General features: G+C 43.8%; 1 protein-coding gene and 1 long non-coding RNA gene across 5 annotated transcripts in view; one reads left to right on the top strand and one right to left on the bottom strand.

The window, feature by feature from the left end:
• Window positions 1–161: 161 nt before the first annotated feature.
• On the bottom strand, window positions 162–11,887 carry LOC308479138. Of its 2 annotated transcripts, none has more exons than XR_013987489.1 (3): window positions 11,761–11,887; window positions 6,988–7,072; window positions 162–815 (listed from the first exon to the last, which is right to left on the bottom strand). It is a non-coding gene; the product is annotated as an uncharacterized lncRNA (long non-coding RNA). The 2 variants fall into 2 exon arrangements; XR_013987490.1 differs by lacking the exon at window positions 162–815 and adding an exon at window positions 6,102–6,155.
• A 993-nt stretch (window positions 11,888–12,880) lies between these two features.
• The window catches only part of LOC308479038 (phosphatidylinositol 3-kinase regulatory subunit gamma), a 263,420-nt gene continuing 258,981 nt past the window's right edge, over window positions 12,881–17,319 (top strand). The window contains exons 1-2 of one of the 3 annotated variants that reach the window (XM_081009375.1): window positions 12,881–13,034; window positions 13,705–14,447. In XM_081009375.1, coding sequence (XP_080865501.1) covers window positions 14,129–14,447 — 319 coding nt within the window. In that variant the 5' untranslated portion in view covers window positions 12,881–13,034; window positions 13,705–14,128. The remainder of the gene's footprint in view (window positions 13,035–13,704; window positions 14,448–17,319) is intronic. The other 2 variants (XM_081009373.1, XM_081009374.1) reach the window with 2 other exon arrangements.

Here is a 17,319-nt window from a genome sequence, read left to right as displayed (position 1 = left end):
TGAAAGACAGATTTCAAGAAGCATACACCTACATTGCAGTGACCAAATATCTTGTTAACATATTACTTATAATGCAAATATCTTTTCTTTTTTTAAAGCAAGTAATTCATCCCAGTCACGTCACAGGATTGAAGTAAGGAAACTGTGTGCTCGCCTGTTGCAAATTAGAAAAAAAGAATTCATAACACATCTATTAGCCTCTGCAAGAACAACTATTGCTAGGACATGGAAATCATTACAATTATTAACTAGGGGCCAATGGTATCATGCAATTTGGCAAACAGCATTATTGGAAAAACTGACACAAAATTAAAAATAGCAAGAGGGCAAAAGGAGCACAACAATTTTCATGCAGTCTGGTGTGACTTTATTGATTACACAAATAATGAGGCCTATGGTAGTACAGTACACATAGTTTACAGCATGGCCTGGCATGCATGAAGTACATATTTTATTTTATTTTCTCTTCAGTCCTTTCCTCCCCCTCCTTCCTATAAATTCTAAATAAGTAAAATACATTTTACTTATGGCCACCAATCTAAGCAATACATTTCACTACATATCATTTCATATCTGTAATAATTTTGTATTTATGCTTCGACACAGCTTTGTCAAAATATTCAGAAATCTTTATCTCTGTGTTGTTGCCAGTCCAGTCAGCTTTTTGTGCATGGAATGGGAAGGAGCACACCATTTTGTTCTTCACCTCAGGCGGCAAAATGTCTTGGGCCAGCCATTTTGACAACTTTCATGATATCCATGTGGTGCAAATACGTTCATATTCTGCTCTTGTCTCTGAACATTTAGCTATGCAGCTTGTTATTTATGATGACACAAATAATAGCAAAAGTCACATTTAATTTTGACCATTTAAAAATAAGTACCTTTACGTTTGTTTTTAAAGTGACAATTTACGGGTTAATTTACCGTACATGCTCTGTTGGTCTAAACTGCATCCATAGATATAAGGAGACAAGGGCGTGTGTGGAACAAAGTGTCCCTCATGGTCATCATTTGCAATATAAGGACACTTTGGAGGACACTGTTGCCCAAGAGCCACTGTTCTCTCCTGTCATTCTGAGTGTTGGTTTCTGCTTTCCTTCACTGTGCAGCGAAAGGGCTTGTCACGAGACAGGTGTTTACATTCCACAGTCTGTACTGTTGGAGTTTCTCACGGGAAAGGGAGACTGGATGTGACGTACACTGGTTTCCTGTTTTTCACTGTGTGATTCTCTCCGAGCTGTTGAGGAGAGAGGATGCATTTTCTGCTCCGGCAGAGGCAAGATGTCTTTCTGTAATATACCAGCTTTGAACTGTAAATAAAGCAATATAGAGTATGCAGCACGTACTCCTCATCCTTCCGCTGGGCACGAGACTCTGCTTTAAATCAACACGTGGTTATGGGCTCCAGAAGTCGAATCGGAGTGCCGGCAAAGGATCGGAATGCAGAGGGACAGATCGGAACGGAATCTGCTCTGCGCGTAAAAGTGATTGATGAGGTATGTGCTACTGCTCCGGGCAGCCTGCCAGCTTCTAGTTAATGGCTTTATGGCTTTATGGCTGGACTTTGAACTTTTAAAGCCGTTTTGCCGGGAATAGGCAAAAGGCTCCCAGGCACAAGTCACTATGCTGGGGAAATCGAAAGTAACTTTTAAGTGCGCTTTTGGAATAAAGCAGCTGCAGCAGTGACGCAGCAAGATTTAAAGCAGCATATATGACGCTGAAGGCTAATGCCAGAGTCATGATGGCCCTTCAGGATGCTTGTGGGATTCCTAAGCTCAGCAAGAAAAATTATGCCGACTGGGTTCTGTATGCAGAGGCAATTCTGCGAAAAGAGGGTTTGTTTGAGGTGATTACAGAAACCCCCCCAGCTCCAGTTACAGATGCATGGGAAGCTAAGGATTCCAAAGCAAGGGGAACTCTTACATTGATAGTATCCCCAGAAGAGCTCTGTCTATTGCGTGATAAGACCTCAACCAGAGGAATTTGGGACGCTTTGAGAGAAGCTCACTTAAGGACAGAAGCTGGGTCCACTATGTTTTACTTTAACAAGCTGCATAATATGGCTCTTGCTGAAGGTGGAGATGTGCGTTTACATCTGATGGAGATGCAAAATCTGAGACATGAGCTGCAACAGAGAGGACTCAACTTTCCAGAGGCTGTGTATTCTTTCATGATACTACAATCTTTGGGTTCAGGTTGGGAGTCTGTTGCAACCCAGATTGCTGTGCAACCAACTGCTCAGCTGACAGTGGACTTTGTTACTGCCGTGATTTTAAATGAAGCAGATCGCCGGGGTGCTAGCTGCATGGGCAAAGGGGAGTCTTCACAGACGTCGTCCCATAGTGCAGTGGAACCACCAGATGGCGCCAAAGCTTTGAAGGCAGTGAAATGCTACTCGTGTGGACGTCTAGGCCATATGAAGAGGGAGTGCAGATATCCCAGGGCCAAGACAGAGCAGCGCAGCGAAAGCTCATCGCGCGGAAAAGGCCGAGGCAAAGGCAAAGGTCCGGTGTCTAGGACAACGCAGCACAAGGCTATGGTTTCACGCTTCACTCCAAAGGTTGCAGAGGTCCAGAAGACGTCTAGATCTTTCTTCGTTGTTGATTCAGCGGCAACCCACCACATGTGCAATGATAAGAGACTGTTTGTGTCTTTTACACCGCAGGAAGGTGCGATTCACCAGGCGGATGACCACACTATTCCCAGTAAAGGCTACGGAACTGTTGTTCTTCACAGTTTGGACTTATCGATACAGAATGTGCTTTACGTGCCGGACGCCAAACATAATCTGCTCAGCGTTGGACAGCTGAATGAGCGGAACATTGACGTTTCCTTCAAGAACAAGAAGTGCATCATCACAAAGAAAAATGATTATGTATTGCATGCTGAATATGTTGATCGTTTGTTTGTTTTGTATTATGATGATGTTGAAAAGGATGACACTTGTTGCATTGCAGGTTCTAACAAAAGTTTGCATGCAGAATGTATTCATGATTTTCACCGAAAATTTGGTCATTTGCATTTTGAGGCAGTATCTAAAATGCCTGCCTTGGTTGAAGGTATGACTATTAAACCCTGCAGGTACCACATGAAGTGCAAAGCATGCGCAGCAAACAAGGTGAAAATGGCTGCGAAAGGTAAGGTGTCTAGTAGGCAAGCTACAGAACCATACCAGGTTGTTCATGCTGATTTGGTTGGACCACTAGCGCCCTCTTTGGGTGGAAATAGATACTTCATGGTTCTCATTGATGCATTTTCTAGATATATTTTTGTGTACAATCTCAAGCAGAAATCGGAGGCCTTTCCTAGGTTCAAGGAATTCTGTGCTTGGTTGGAAAATGTGCATGGTAAGAAGATAAAGACTCTTTTCAGTGATCGCGGGGGAGAATTCACTTCTCAGCAGTTTGAAGCTTTTCTGACTGAGAAAGGAATTCAACACGATTTGTCTAGTCCTCGCTCGCCATGGCAGAATGGACTTGCGGAAAGGGCAAATCAGACGTTGCTTCAAGGGTTAAAAACCTTGCTGCATGATGCCAATCTTCCAGAGAGTTATTGGGCCGAATCTCTCTCGTGTTTTGTTTACAGTTACAATCGCAGGTTATCTTCAGCGATTGGTTGTACCCCCTATGAGAAGATGTTTGGCAAGAAGCCATACATCAAACACATGAAGATTTTTGGTTCTGACATGTGGGTTCGCTCACCACAAAACTCCAAGTTAGACAAGCGTGGATTGCATGGTATCTTTCTAGGTTATCAGAAAGGGTCTTACAGAATAATGATGACTGACTCTAAGACAATTAAGCTCACGAGAAGTGTTGAGTACAATGCAAAGTGGGGGGAGAATGTGGGAATTTTCCAATGTTATCCTGATGACGGTGATGAGACTGAGGATAGTCAAAAGCAACCACAACAACCCACACCCACTGATGAAGGTTCTGAGTCTGAATCTGAAACTGAATCGGGTGATTCAGAGGATTTCAAGAGTGCAAAAGCCTCTATGCGACCCTCTGAAAGCTCTGATCAAGAATTGGAGGAACCATTGTTCACAGTAGGTCGTTTTTCTCCTAAGAAGGAAGAGGAGAGTGTTGAAGACTTAAGGCTAATTCGTAGGTCACAGAGAGCCACAAAAGGCAGACCTCCAAAGAGATTTGCTGATGAGTTTGCTACGATAGCAGTAACAGCTGTTAAAAGCTCCAAGAAGGTATTTGAACCTTCAAGTTTCCAAGACATCCAGGGTTTGGATTCAAAGGAAGCTGAGCCATGGTTAAATGCCATGAAGGCTGAGCTTGATTCCTGAGAAAGGAACAAAACATGGGAGCTAGTTCCAGTAGTTCCAGGAATGAAACTGCTTGGAAGCAAATGGGTCTTCAAAGCGAAGACAGATCAAAATGGCAAGATAGTCAGACACAAAGCCAGATTGGTAGCCAGAGGTTTTGCACAGGTACCAGGTGAAGACTATCACGAGACCTACTCACCGACAGTGAGATATGAAAGCATTAGGCTTATGCTCAAGCTAGCTGCAGAGGAAAATCTACACATTAGTCACCATGATATTAATACAGCTTTTCTGTACGGATCTCTAGATGAATCACTTTATATGCTTCCACCTGATGGCGTACAGGTAAAACAGGGATTTGTTTGTGCTCTGAAGAAATCCCTTTATGATCTCAAACAAAGTGCACGGTGTTGGCACACAAAACTCACTGAAGTATTGTTTTCTCTAGGTTTTCAGCAAGGGAAAGCTGATCCATGTGTATTTGTCAAAGAGGAGGGGCAAAAGAAACTGTACTGTTTGTTTTATGTTGATGATTTATTATTCTTTTGGAAAGATGTCGCAATGTACAATAACGCCCTAGCTCAACTGAAAGAGCACTTTGACATGAAAGATCTTGGTGAGGTAAACAACTACCTATCTCTGGAAATAGAGAGAGATCAAGATGGTAACATTCTAGTACACCAGTCACGGAAAATTGCTGATGTGTTAAGCAAACTAAATCTGATGGATGCTAACCCTGTAGACACACCGATGACAACAGGTTATCAGGTAGATGACACTGAAGAAGCATTTTCTGACACTACACTGTACAGAAGTGTGCTAGGCAAGCTAAACTTCATTGCCAGATGTTCAAGACCAGACATTGCTGTTAGCTGTAATTTGCTAAGCAGACAAGTCAACAATCCTAGTGTCAAGGATTGGAAAGCTCTGAAACGCATAGCGCGGTATTTGAAAGGCACTATGCATTACAGACTGAGATTTAACAATCAGAAGTCTGGTGGTCTTGAGATATTTGCAGATGCAAGTTTTGGAAGTGACACTACAGACAGGAAAAGTACGTCTGGAGTTTGCTACATGTACAATCAGAGTCTGTTTGATTGGTCATGCAAGAAGCAAACAACAGTTAGTTTAAGTACTTGTGAAGCCGAACTGAATGCACTATCTTATTCACTTAAGGATTGTGAATGGTTAGTACAATTGTGCAAAGATATGAAAATTCCTGTCAAATGTCCAATCCAGGTTTACCAGGACAACAAAGCATGTTTGGCTTTGCTGAAGTCTGAAGGTTGTAAGCAAAGCACAAAGCACTTGCAATTAAAGTTGCAGCATGCTAGGGAATGTATTCAGAAGGGACTCGTAACGGTGTCCTATATGCCAGGTAATGAAATTCCTGCTGATGTATTGTCTAAGATTGTATCAAGGGATCAACACTGTACCTATGTGCAGAAGTTGGGTTTGTACTGATATTGTACGAACACGCTGCCCAGTGATGTTCACAGAAAGGGGGAGGATGTTGGTTTCTGCTTTCCTTCACTGTGCAGCGAAAGGGCTTGTCACGAGACAGGTGTTTACATTCCACAGTCTGTACTGTTGGAGTTTCTCACGGGAAAGGGAGACTGGATGTGACGTACACTGGTTTCCTGTTTTTCACTGTGTGATTCTCTCCGAGCTGTTGAGGAGAGAGGATGCATTTTCTGCTCCGGCAGAGGCAAGATGTCTTTCTGTAATATACCAGCTTTGAACTGTAAATAAAGCAATATAGAGTATGCAGCACGTACTCCTCATCCTTCCGCTGGGCACGAGACTCTGCTTTAAATCAACACTGAGTGCCTGAAGATGATTTCTGAAAGAGCACTTTAATCTACCTGCCATATCTCTGAATTGAAAAAGGGAACAAAAGCTCCGAAGGCGAAGCCAACAGAATTGTATTTGCTATGGCATTAAAGCAGCTTCTCTTACCCAGGATGCCTGAGAGCTTAATCAGTTGCAAGCCAAGCACCAGCCTGAACAAGAGAAACTCCACATGAATGCAAAAGGATAGATGAATCTTCTTTAAAGAGGCTAGAGGATTATTCTCCCATTTTCTCTACAGATTCTGAATACCCACTAATGTAAGCCACAGGAACGACTTAAATCGGAACATTTTGTGCCAGCCTGAAATGTGCAGCTTGATCACAACCAATAGCCATAATCAGGTGCCACATAATAAACCAGAGACCTGGAACTTTTGTTCCTAGCTCTTATTATAATAGAAACAGACTTGATGTGTAGTATCAGTACAGTGGTACCTCGGGTTAAGTACTTAATTCGTTCTGGAGGTCCATTCTTAACCTGAAACTGTTCTTAACCTGAAGCACCACTTTAGCTAATGGGGCCTCCTGCTGCCGCTGCGCCGCCGGAGCACGATTTCTTTTCTCATCCTGAAGCAAAGTTCTTAACCTGAAGCACTATTTCTGGGTTAGCAGAGTCTGTAACCTGAAGCATATGTAACCTGAAGCGTATGTAACCTGAGGTACCACTGTATATTCATTTATATTCACACTCCCTCCAGGTGCCATAGGAGCCAACTCCTAGGGGCCAAGGGGGCTTTGCCACCTCATAAAATATTTGAGGTGGCTGTGTGTCCCCCTCCCCGAGTTGATGGGCATTGCCATTCAAATGGTGTGTGTACACCACATCATTGATCGATTCTGTGGGGTGGGGCTTACCTGCCGCCCATATTTTATTCAAGTTGGCGTCTCTGCCAGGTGCCTTAAGGCAGCTTACGCGGTCCAGGTGCTTCCTAATTTGTTCCTAATGAAAGAGATGAAAAGTAATGTTCCAGAAATCAGTTCTGATAGACAACTAAGCCACTCATGGGGTTACAGGGATTACTTGCAGCCCACTTTCACAATCTGTCTGTTGCCTACTCCTACTGTTCAGATATAATGAAAGAGAAACTCTCCTTTTTGCAGTATTTGAAGGTTAGGTCATACTGTGCTAAACAAAAAATATGTCATTAATTGAAGGGGAAATTGAATTTCAAAGATTGGCATATTAAGAAGAAAAATATACTGTTGTCAAAGGTTATATATAACAATTTGAGGAACCATACAAAATCAAGTGCAGCAGTGATAGGCAACAAAATATGCCAGAAGAGATGTTGCATTTTTTTGGATCAGTAAGGGTTCTTGGGTTTCAAATAGCTTCAAAATTAGTATTAAATGGCATCAAAATGACATTTATCTACATGGGAATATTAAAAATATATATCCACAGGTGGTAATAAGGCTAGTAAATAATGGTGGCAGGCATGACTAATGAACTCTTTTTCCTACATTTACATTTCCTACCTTTACATTCATTGGCTTATTGAACCCTGTAGCTTTCTAAAACCCATCAGACATATTCATGATTAAGAGACAATATTATATATTTCAACTCCAGCAAAAAGCATGAAAGAATGAATTTGAAAAGAAAGGAAAACAGAATTACTTACTAAGATAAGGAATCACTAGTTGTTAGGCAAGCTAATCACATAAAAATAATAACTGTGGATTTTGATACCACGAGGAATGGATGATCACTAGTAACAGAATATTTGATAAATAAATTGCTAGTCTCAAATGATGAATAGCATTTTGTATAGAAATGAAGAATAAAGCCAATAATAAATAAATAGAGGATGCATGTCAATGCATGCAGCTAAATAATAATAATAATAATAATAATAATAAATTTGTTATTTATACCCTGCCCATCTGGCTGGGTTTCCCCAGCCACTCTGGGCAGCTTCCAGCAAAATATTAAAATACAATGCAATATTAAAATTGTATTTTAAAATTTTAAAATACAATATTAAAATCTCCTGCACTGTGCATAGGAGAGCTGTGTTAAATCCTATGGCATACATTTGAGACTCCAGTTAAAAGATGTCATTTGGTCCACAGGACAGTGTGTTTACTATATACCTATTACACTATGTGCCAGCATTAGAATGCTGTTCTTTGTTGAAATGACTTTGGACTATATTTTTTTGGTTCCCTTCACTTAAATAACCACAACCATAAAAACTGGTTGTGCAATTTGGCACTGGGGGAAGGACTCACTGTCCCTTCCTTGACTCCTCTCAGTCAAGGAGTGAGTTGCTCTTACAACAGGATGGGCCTTCCAGTAATAGGTACATCTAATATGGTGCTAATACCTGCTCTGGGATTGCAAACCTTGATGCATGTGGTTGCTAAGATACACTTAATGTTCCTTAGAAGATTCACTATCACACCAGACCTCTGGGTAATTTCATCCCATTCTGGTACACTCTGCTCCGGTCGGGAGTGCTAATAAATAAGTAGCAACTTTAACATCGCTTCACTTTCAAGAGGAAAAGAGCCCTCCACACCAGGTGAAGGAGCTGTAAAGATGAATATACCTAATTAACTCAAGGCTGAAGGAAAATGGAACACAAATAAATGAGGCCTTCTTCTCTGGGACAATGCTGGTTTTAAGAGCAATGGCTTATCAAAAGCTATATTAAGATAAAAATCGTAATTACAGTGGTACCTCTGGTTACGAACTTAATTCGTTCCAGAGTTCCGTTCTTAACCTGAAACCGTTCTTAACCTGAGGTACCACTTTAGCTAGTAGGACCTCCCGCTGCCACCACCGTGCTGCCACCATGCGATTTCTGTTCTCATCCTGGGGCAAAGTTCTTAATCCGAGGTCCTACTTCCGGGTTAGCTGAGTCCGTAACCCAAAGTGTTTGTAACCCGAGGTACCACTGTACCAGACACCTCTTGATTAATAAACCATTGCCCCAAATACAATTTTACCAGAAGTTGTTACGTAGCTCTTGCAGGTTTCTGGAAAGGGTGTGGGTAGAGGGAGTTGGTGTACCAGCTAGTGTAGCACATCATCTGTGTGCAGGTTAGGCATATAGGAAGCTGCCTTCTACAGTGGTACCTTGGGTTACAAACACCTCGGGTTACAGGCACTTCAGGTTACAGACTCCGCTAACCTGGAAGTAGTACCTCGGATTAAGAACTTTACCTCAGGATGAGAACAGAAATCACGCGCCGGTGGCACGGCAGCAGTGGGAGGCCCCATTAGGTAAAGTGGTACCTCAGGTTAAGAACAGTTTCAGGTTAAGAATGGACCTCCAGAACGAATTAAGTTTGTAACTAGAGGTACCACTGTACGGAGTCAGATACTTCCATCTAGGTCTGTATTGTCTAGACTCTACACTAGCTGGTTATGGGTCTCCAGGGTTTCAGATGGGAGCCATTCCCAGCTCCATGTGGAGACTGTGGGGGTTATCAGTGCCCACTGCTACAGTAATGGACCTTGGCAGGTGCCCCCAAATATTGACACCTGACACAAGCCACCCCCCAATCCACCATGTTATGACTGTGCGTGTTCCAAAATGCTTGTTTTCCTGAATCTACTACGAGTTTAATCTAGACCAGGAAGTACTGGTTGCTGCCTCAAATTTAATTTAATGAGAATGCTGTATTACTCTCAGCATCTGCAATCTTGCAATACTGTCACCGCCTTGTACCAAACCAGCTGTATTTGTGCGGTATTTTGCCCTTTTTCTGTAACGCCACACCATAATCCTGCCATTTTACCAATTCCATGATGCCCAGTGTGTCCTAAAGTCAAATGTACATGAGCTAGGATGGCAAAGTGGTTCTGTTCTTAAGAGCAAAAACCCACCATGCACTGGGAGTCTGAGCAAAGACGAAAGTGGAGAAAAGCAGAAAGGGTTTTTCTAAAGATGAGCACACAATTAACAATACTGAAAGAATGACAGCAGGAGTGTAGCCTAAAAAGGCTGTCAGATTTTTCAGAGTTCGGAAAACTAAACTGGAGGCAAAGTTTGTCCTCCATGTTGCTATTCCTCATCACTGCTTCAAAATCTGGAATCGTCCTCCAGCAGACCCTTACTCTTCCAGCTTACAACACAGGGACCATTGGGTAGGAGTACTACATGGCTCCCCAATCATCCCTTCCCTCTGACTTCCACATGCTGAGTGTGGATATCCGAGTAAGAAAAGCCTATCTGTGCAGTGTAGATATAGCGAGTGAAAGCGGCTTAGGTGTTAGACCTTTTCTGTACTGTCCATCAGTCTGGAAATTCATCACAGTGAAAATGAGACATGGGCAATTTTCTCTCTAGCTGGCACGTTGCAAAATAAATTGGGTTGTTGGCTTTTGTTTTGTTTCTTCATGGCAGTTTAAATCCAGTAAGTCTTTGTTCATTCTGTCCAACTATAACGTATGGAAATACAAGGGATGTCTCATTTGTTATTCCAAATGTTAAGTTGTTAAAAGACATGCTGGCACTGAAAATTACTCTTTCAGTTCCAACATTATTCAGTTGTAAGGAGCCCCTGGGATTAATTGACACCATAATCTCTTCTTGCTCAGGTCTTTCTTTCTCAACCAGAATTTAAAATAATAATAATAAAGGTCCTTGTCAAGGGTCTGACAGTAAAAAGACTAAAGGGGGTGGGATTGGATTGGTGGGGATGGCAAATGTGTGCTCATTCACCCTTCCTTTCTCTACCACCTGCATTCTAATTCAGAAAAAAAACCACATGTCAATAAATAAAGCTGCTCAGAGGTTTCAAGCTGCAATGTCAAACATCAGCAAAAGTGGGAGGAAATGTAGTCCATCTGAAGGGTCACAAATTCCACATCACTGGCCAAAGCAAGACCTCCCCAGCACCCATGTCCAATTCATTCCAGTTAGTATTATTTTCAAGCTTGCTCAACAGTTGCATAGTGGCAGGGTTGAGCTGGAAGCAATACAAGTGCAGGCTGCTTGGGTCTGAATGGTTGGCTCCTTCAGTATGAGAATAGTGCAGTCAACTTTGTTAATTTTACTCATATGCTGAAATGTAAAAGAACTCATTCCTTTCCCACTGCCAAATTGTGCAGCTAAAGAGGAACAGGGAAGTAGCTACAATCTGTCATCTAAATCCGCAGAGAAGTATGCTTTTAAATTTAGTTTTCTAAGTTACTGATTTTCAAGGTCTTACTTTTATTATAAGAAAGTAAGGCTGGGTGTGTGCAGGCAGTGATGTGGGCAAAGCCCTGCCAGCAAACGGGGCAAGTATGGTTGGTTTCATCTAGCCTTCTTTCCTTTCCCACTAAATCTGCAGAGGGGGGAACCTGTGGTCCTCCAGATGTTGCCCATTATCCCTGGCCCAATAGCCATGATGGGTGGAGCTGATGGGAAATGAAGCCCAGAAGTATCCAGGGAGCTACAGGTTAGTCATCCCTGCATTAAGATAAAAAGGGGCACTGACCAATAAGTGACTGGGGATGTGCTCTCGGTGCCTACAGCTTGTTCAGGACTGTTGCCCATCGGGGAATTTCTCCAAAAGCACAACCATGTACGATTCCACGGTCGTCATCCACCCCCCACCCCCCAGCATTTTCTGCTAAGATGCAGCGGCGTGACAAACAGACATTAAAAGCCTCCGAGGAAAGTGACAAACCTGCCCAGTGAGAATTGTATTACAGGAGCCCAAACACAGAATCGTAGAAGTGGAAGGGATCTTGGAGGGTCATCTAGCCCAACCCCCTGCTCCTCCGTGCAAGATCTGCAATGCAGGAGGGCTGCTGTCGGGAGGCCGTTCAGCTCCCGCTTCTTATCTGGGGTAAACATACCCAATCGTATGCAAATAGGTTGCAACCCTTGGGGTTGCGGCAATCCTCTGCACGCTTCCTTGAGAGTTAAGCACTGAAGCCCGACTTAAGGGAGCAGCCATACATTTTTAAATAGCAAACTCGATTGCTGCTGCATTCCTATTCGCCGTCACTTCCTACAGCAGTGCGGCATGCACACGTGCACATGTCTCTTATAACACCCGTTCACGAGTTCCCGGAATGAAAGGGTCAAGTTTCCCAGACGTGACTGTGCACAAATACAGCTAATATCGCCCACGGGCTGCGGAGCGTGCAGGCTGCCGCTGCGTTCGCCGAATCGCTGCTTTTACTCCCAAGCAACTATGCCTAGAATAACCCCCATTGCCGCGTGGCTTCCTGCCCCTAGAGCGCCCTCTTCCGCGCAGCTGAGCAAAGCACTTTTGTTCCACGGGATGCGGACGATTCGCTCCCCACGTCCACTTCGTATCTATCCCCTTGCGCTCGCCCAGCCGACGCTGGCGGGGCAGCGAATTAAAACGCCTGTCCGATGCACGTCCTTCCTTCCTTCCCTCCCTTTTCTCCCATTCTCTTTCCCAGCTTGAGACGTCATGTCACCACACAAACCTCCTTTTTCCTTACTCCCATTTTCTTTCCTTCCTCCCTTCTCCCCCCCACTGCAGAGCTGCCTGGGCTCTCTACATTTCAGGGAACCGAGAGGTGTGTCTGCTGACATCACCAAATAAATCCTGCTCAGCAGTGCAGGGGTGTAAAATTGTTTTCAGGCAGGCGGAGGATGGCGGTGGTGATGCACAGCGACCGGTTGATACAACTGCCTCGGAATTACTATGCATAGAAACGGGGGGGGGGGAGAGAAAGAGGAGCTGCCTGCCGGCAACTTTGGGCCCCATCCTTCTTTCCCCTCCCGCTCCCCCGCTGCCTTTTGCAGGGGACACCCAGAGATTGCGGGCGGGACGCCGGGCGCAGTCCGCGGTCGGGAAGCGCGCCTGCTTTTTGTCCTCTCTGCCCTTCCCTCCAGGTTGCGGCAGCGGGCCAAGTTGTAACAGGTGACACGCATGGAACTAGAGGGGTTCCGGTTCCCAGAGGCTTTAGTGGAGAGTTGCCTGTAAGTGGATGGGTAGAAGAGTATGATTTAAAATGCACCCCCCGCGCGCGTGCGCCGCATCTTGCTCCTTTTTGTTGCTTAAACAGGCTGCGCTCTGGCGATTTTGGAGGGGTGTGCGGGGAGGGTGGAAACTTTCGTTGAATGAGTCCCTGGACTGAGGTTTGCATGCTCCGCGTAGTAGCCTCATTTGCGCAGGATAGATTTTTTTTTTCTGGCCTCCCAGTTAAAACGCTTACCATTTGAGTTTGTTCTATGGGACCCTTGTTTGGGCTGTGGTCCAATAAACCTGTGGAGGTGTTGGTTGGGGTAGGGGAGCTTCTTTCTGGGGTTTATTTCGAAAGACGTTCTCTGCTTGCTCTTCGGTGATTGTAGGTTCTTCTCTCAAGCACGCTGAGCTTTTTGGGGTTGGGTCAGAGGTGGGAAAATGCATTTGCACCCTTACAAGGTTACCAGCTGGCCAGAAACAGGTGTTAAGAGACGGGACCATCCTTCTCATGTGCCTTTAACAGCAGCTTCATCTGGCTTTTCACAGCCTGGTGTGGAGAAAAAAATCATTTTCGGGAGATCCTCATGAAGCCATCCTTAAAAGGCACAGCTACAGAGACTGACTGAAAAGCTGGCAACTCAGTGTCTTTATGAAATCATTAATGTCACTGTCTTACTCTTACAGCAGAAGGCGCTGCCAAGGAATCTGCTGTTGATACCAGACTTGGAATCTGCAACTGCCTGAACAGAGAGAGGAGGAGACCTGCCGTTTTTTTGGTTCTCTGCCTCATTAAGTTGTTCAGCTGGGAACTGGCGGTACTTGTAAAGATGACCGCAGATTGATGGCCTGAGTTTTGCAGACGGTTGAGCCCTCAGGGTTTGCTTGCTTCTGACATCATTCCTTTATGAAACAAGGAGTTGTGCTCAGGGAGTTGAAACCAGGGGGAGCCAGTGGAAGGGCTACAAGTTTTTGCTTTTAAAAACCCAGGCAACTGCAGTTCTCTATCCCATCCCCTAGTTACCTCCTTCCATCTTCTCCCAATGCCTGTGAGGATGCACACGACTGTCAAGTTTTTGATGTAACTCGGGAGCCTCCCAGCTTTCTAGCCATGGCCTCAGTGGATGGATTGCAGTACCGTGCTCTTTATGAATATAAGAAGGATCGGGAGGAAGACCTGTCTCTCTGTCCCGGAGACCTGCTCACCGTCAGCAGGGCAGGGCATGCCTGTGTGGACTATAAGGAAGGGGATGAGAGAAACCCCCAAGGCTGGCTTAATGGCTTCAATGAACGTACCAAGGAATGGGGAGATTTCCCAGGCACTTACGTAGAGTACTTGGGTCCTGTGAGGATTGTGGCTGCCACGCCTAAATCAAGGCCCAGACCACTGCCACCAATGCCAACTGGGGCACCTTCCAGTAACTTATGGGGTGAGTTCATATATACATATATATATATATTTATATTTCAAATGAAGTGTTTCTGTATGAGGCAGTTTTCCAGAATTATGGCAGTATTTCCTAACAGTGTGTCCTTCTGCAGCAATCTGAAGAGGGCTGTGCTCTCTAACTAGTTGGCCTTGAGCCATGCACTGAAGTTCATAGGACTTTCTCAAGCTCAACTTCCGTTGTCTGTGCACATCACTCCATTAATGGGAGTAGGGGGAATGTGCGTTCCCAAGAAACTTTCCCTGTTGAAATGCTGGCTTTGCTACTGAAGTGAGGCTTTCTTGAAAGCCCTATGATTTTACAGTTTATGGATGGTGTGGTTTGAGAGCCACATTCTCCCAGAGCGTGATGTGTGTGAACCACTCGGGAATTTGAAGCAGGGCAGGCCAATTTTCCAGCTGGCGTGTCTCTTTTTGTGTGCAGGGTAATCATTTTCATGTGAGCAGCAAGTCACATGGCTAGCCAGATATGTGGATGCCTGTGCTGATGGTTGGGAACAATGTGTTTATACTGGGATGGGAATGGGGGGGCGGGATTAGGAAGCCGCTTCTGGCTTTTGTTTTTATGAGAAATGAGGCTGACATTCTGAAATGTTCCATCTCTTTGAATTGTCCAGATGACTTGTATTAAAAAAAGTCTGCTGTTAATTAAAGGAAGGGCCAGCAGTGCATCTTCATTTGAAATATCTACAGAGGATCTTGAGGGCCATTTGAGAAGACAGAATCTGGGAGGTGACTACTTCAGACCCAAGTGTTGCTGAAGGCAGTGCAGACTTTGCAGACACATTTCACCCTGGGGGAGCTGTACTCTTCAAATCAGTATTCCAGCCATGGGATTGATGATGATCTATAAGATTACATGCATGAGAGAAAATCGTTTCCACAATTATTTTTATTTTTTCAATGTATAGTCCAAATTATGATTGACAAGTTGTGCCCCAAAAGCTGCACACAGCTGTAAATTCTCTTCGGACAGGTATAGCTTTTATTTTATTTTTTATTTTATCGACATCTGTACCCTTTGTGATTGTAGGAATAAATTGAGTATGTTTGGTGGCAAAGGAAAAAAGCGGGGGGATGGCCTTTGGTGTTAAGCAACAAGTTGCTTACCTTTCTTGGAGCTGAGGGATGTTATTGCAAAATATATCAGCTAATGGTAAGTCTGTGTTTTAACTTGTGGATTCATTCAGTCCTTTTTTTGCTACTTGCACCATGGCAGGGACCTGAAGAGAGAGTGAGTGGATAGAGACACAGTTGGGACTACCTAAGGGCATTTGTGGACAGCATGGTCTGTGTTAATTCAGCACTTAGCTCTTTGCACTCATGAAAACCAGGTCTAACCCAGGGTTAGAAGACCCCTGCAAATGTGCTGGCAGTAAGCTGCGCACTGTGGCCAATGTGTACTCCATTATGCACAGCAGACAGATGGGCAGTTGGCCCAGGCCCACCAAATCCTTTGGAATTGTTTGTATCATTTTTATTTTATTTATCCTTCTCTTCCGCCCACTGAACACCCAGAGAGGATTACAAACCGGGGGTGTGATAGCAATATGTTAAAACAATAGTACAATAAAATGCAACATCACAATCACTCAAGGCCCACACATTTCTCTTCCCCAATTCATGTACACCACATAAATATGAGACCCCCATGGAGCTAAAGTCTCCTATTTCCTGCATAGAATTTCCATGGTAGATGTAGATGTGCTTCAGCTACATGTTAGTAGGTATATAAAGTTAGGTATTTGTGCCCATTAAAATCTTACATGAAACAGCCTTTAGAACAGGGGTGGTGGTGTGTATGCAGTGACTACGGACTTTCAGGCTGCTTGGTTTTGTATGAAAAACATACAGTGTGGATTGCTAGGCGGGGAGCGTGCAGAAGGGCAGAGAAACTGTCTAAGCAGGAGTATTTGGTGAAGCTAATGATTTTGAAGCGGCTCCAGTATTTAATCAGAGCCATAGCAGCTGTGTTGATCCCATGGAATAAAATACTCAGAGCGGTGAGGCAATACCTTTTATTGGACCAAGCAAAAACTCAATATAAGAAACACATTCAGGTTAACACAGCCCTATTCTTCTTATGCAGGCATATAGACAGGAGTGAAAGATGAACATTATACTCCCAGGCTGACGTTAACCCGTTAGAGTTGAGTTGAAAACAAAGGCATAGAATGTTTAACTTTGGAACAGAGGAAACTTTCCTGTCCCTTGTTTTGCAAATCTTCACTTGGTTTATGGCACAATCTTATACCTGTTTACTTATAGGCAAGTCACACTGATTTCAGTGGGGCTTCCCAGGTAAGTGGATATAGGGCTGCAACCATAAATTCATCCTGGGCATGTAATTTGTGGTGCGTATACTAGCCACATGGCAAATCTCCCTATTGCTGAGGGTGTGAATCTTAAAAAGAGAGTTTATTGCTTGGCCTTGGACTCTGAATTGGGGGGGGGGGTGCGTTACTGGTTTGTTTGTTTGTTTTTTGCTCGTTTTTAATTTTGTGTTTTTAAGTTGTATTTTTATGTTGTGAACCACCCTGAGATCTACAACTGAAGATTTAATAAATAATGATGATGATAATAATACTGACTGCAGAAAAATTTAACAGGCTGAACTTTTTTCTTGGGTATCAGTGGAAATTATTTCTAAATAAAATCTTCTGGAATTGTGACTTTTATGGCGCTGAATAAGTTCTGCTTTTTCTCCATACCTCCAACACTAAAAATAATCACAACAATGTTAAAGTTTTGAGAACCAAGGTACCACTGTGTATAGAAATGAGCAAACCAGTGATATTTTGGCAAGCAGGCCATTACTTACACCATAGGAGCCTACACAACACAAAACACTGTTG

This window comes from Podarcis pityusensis (assembly GCF_964106645.2).
Source record: "Podarcis pityusensis genome assembly, chromosome: 6".
Classification (NCBI taxonomy): Eukaryota; Metazoa; Chordata; class Lepidosauria; order Squamata; family Lacertidae; genus Podarcis; species Podarcis pityusensis.
This window is presented reverse-complemented; position numbering and strand designations above follow the sequence as displayed.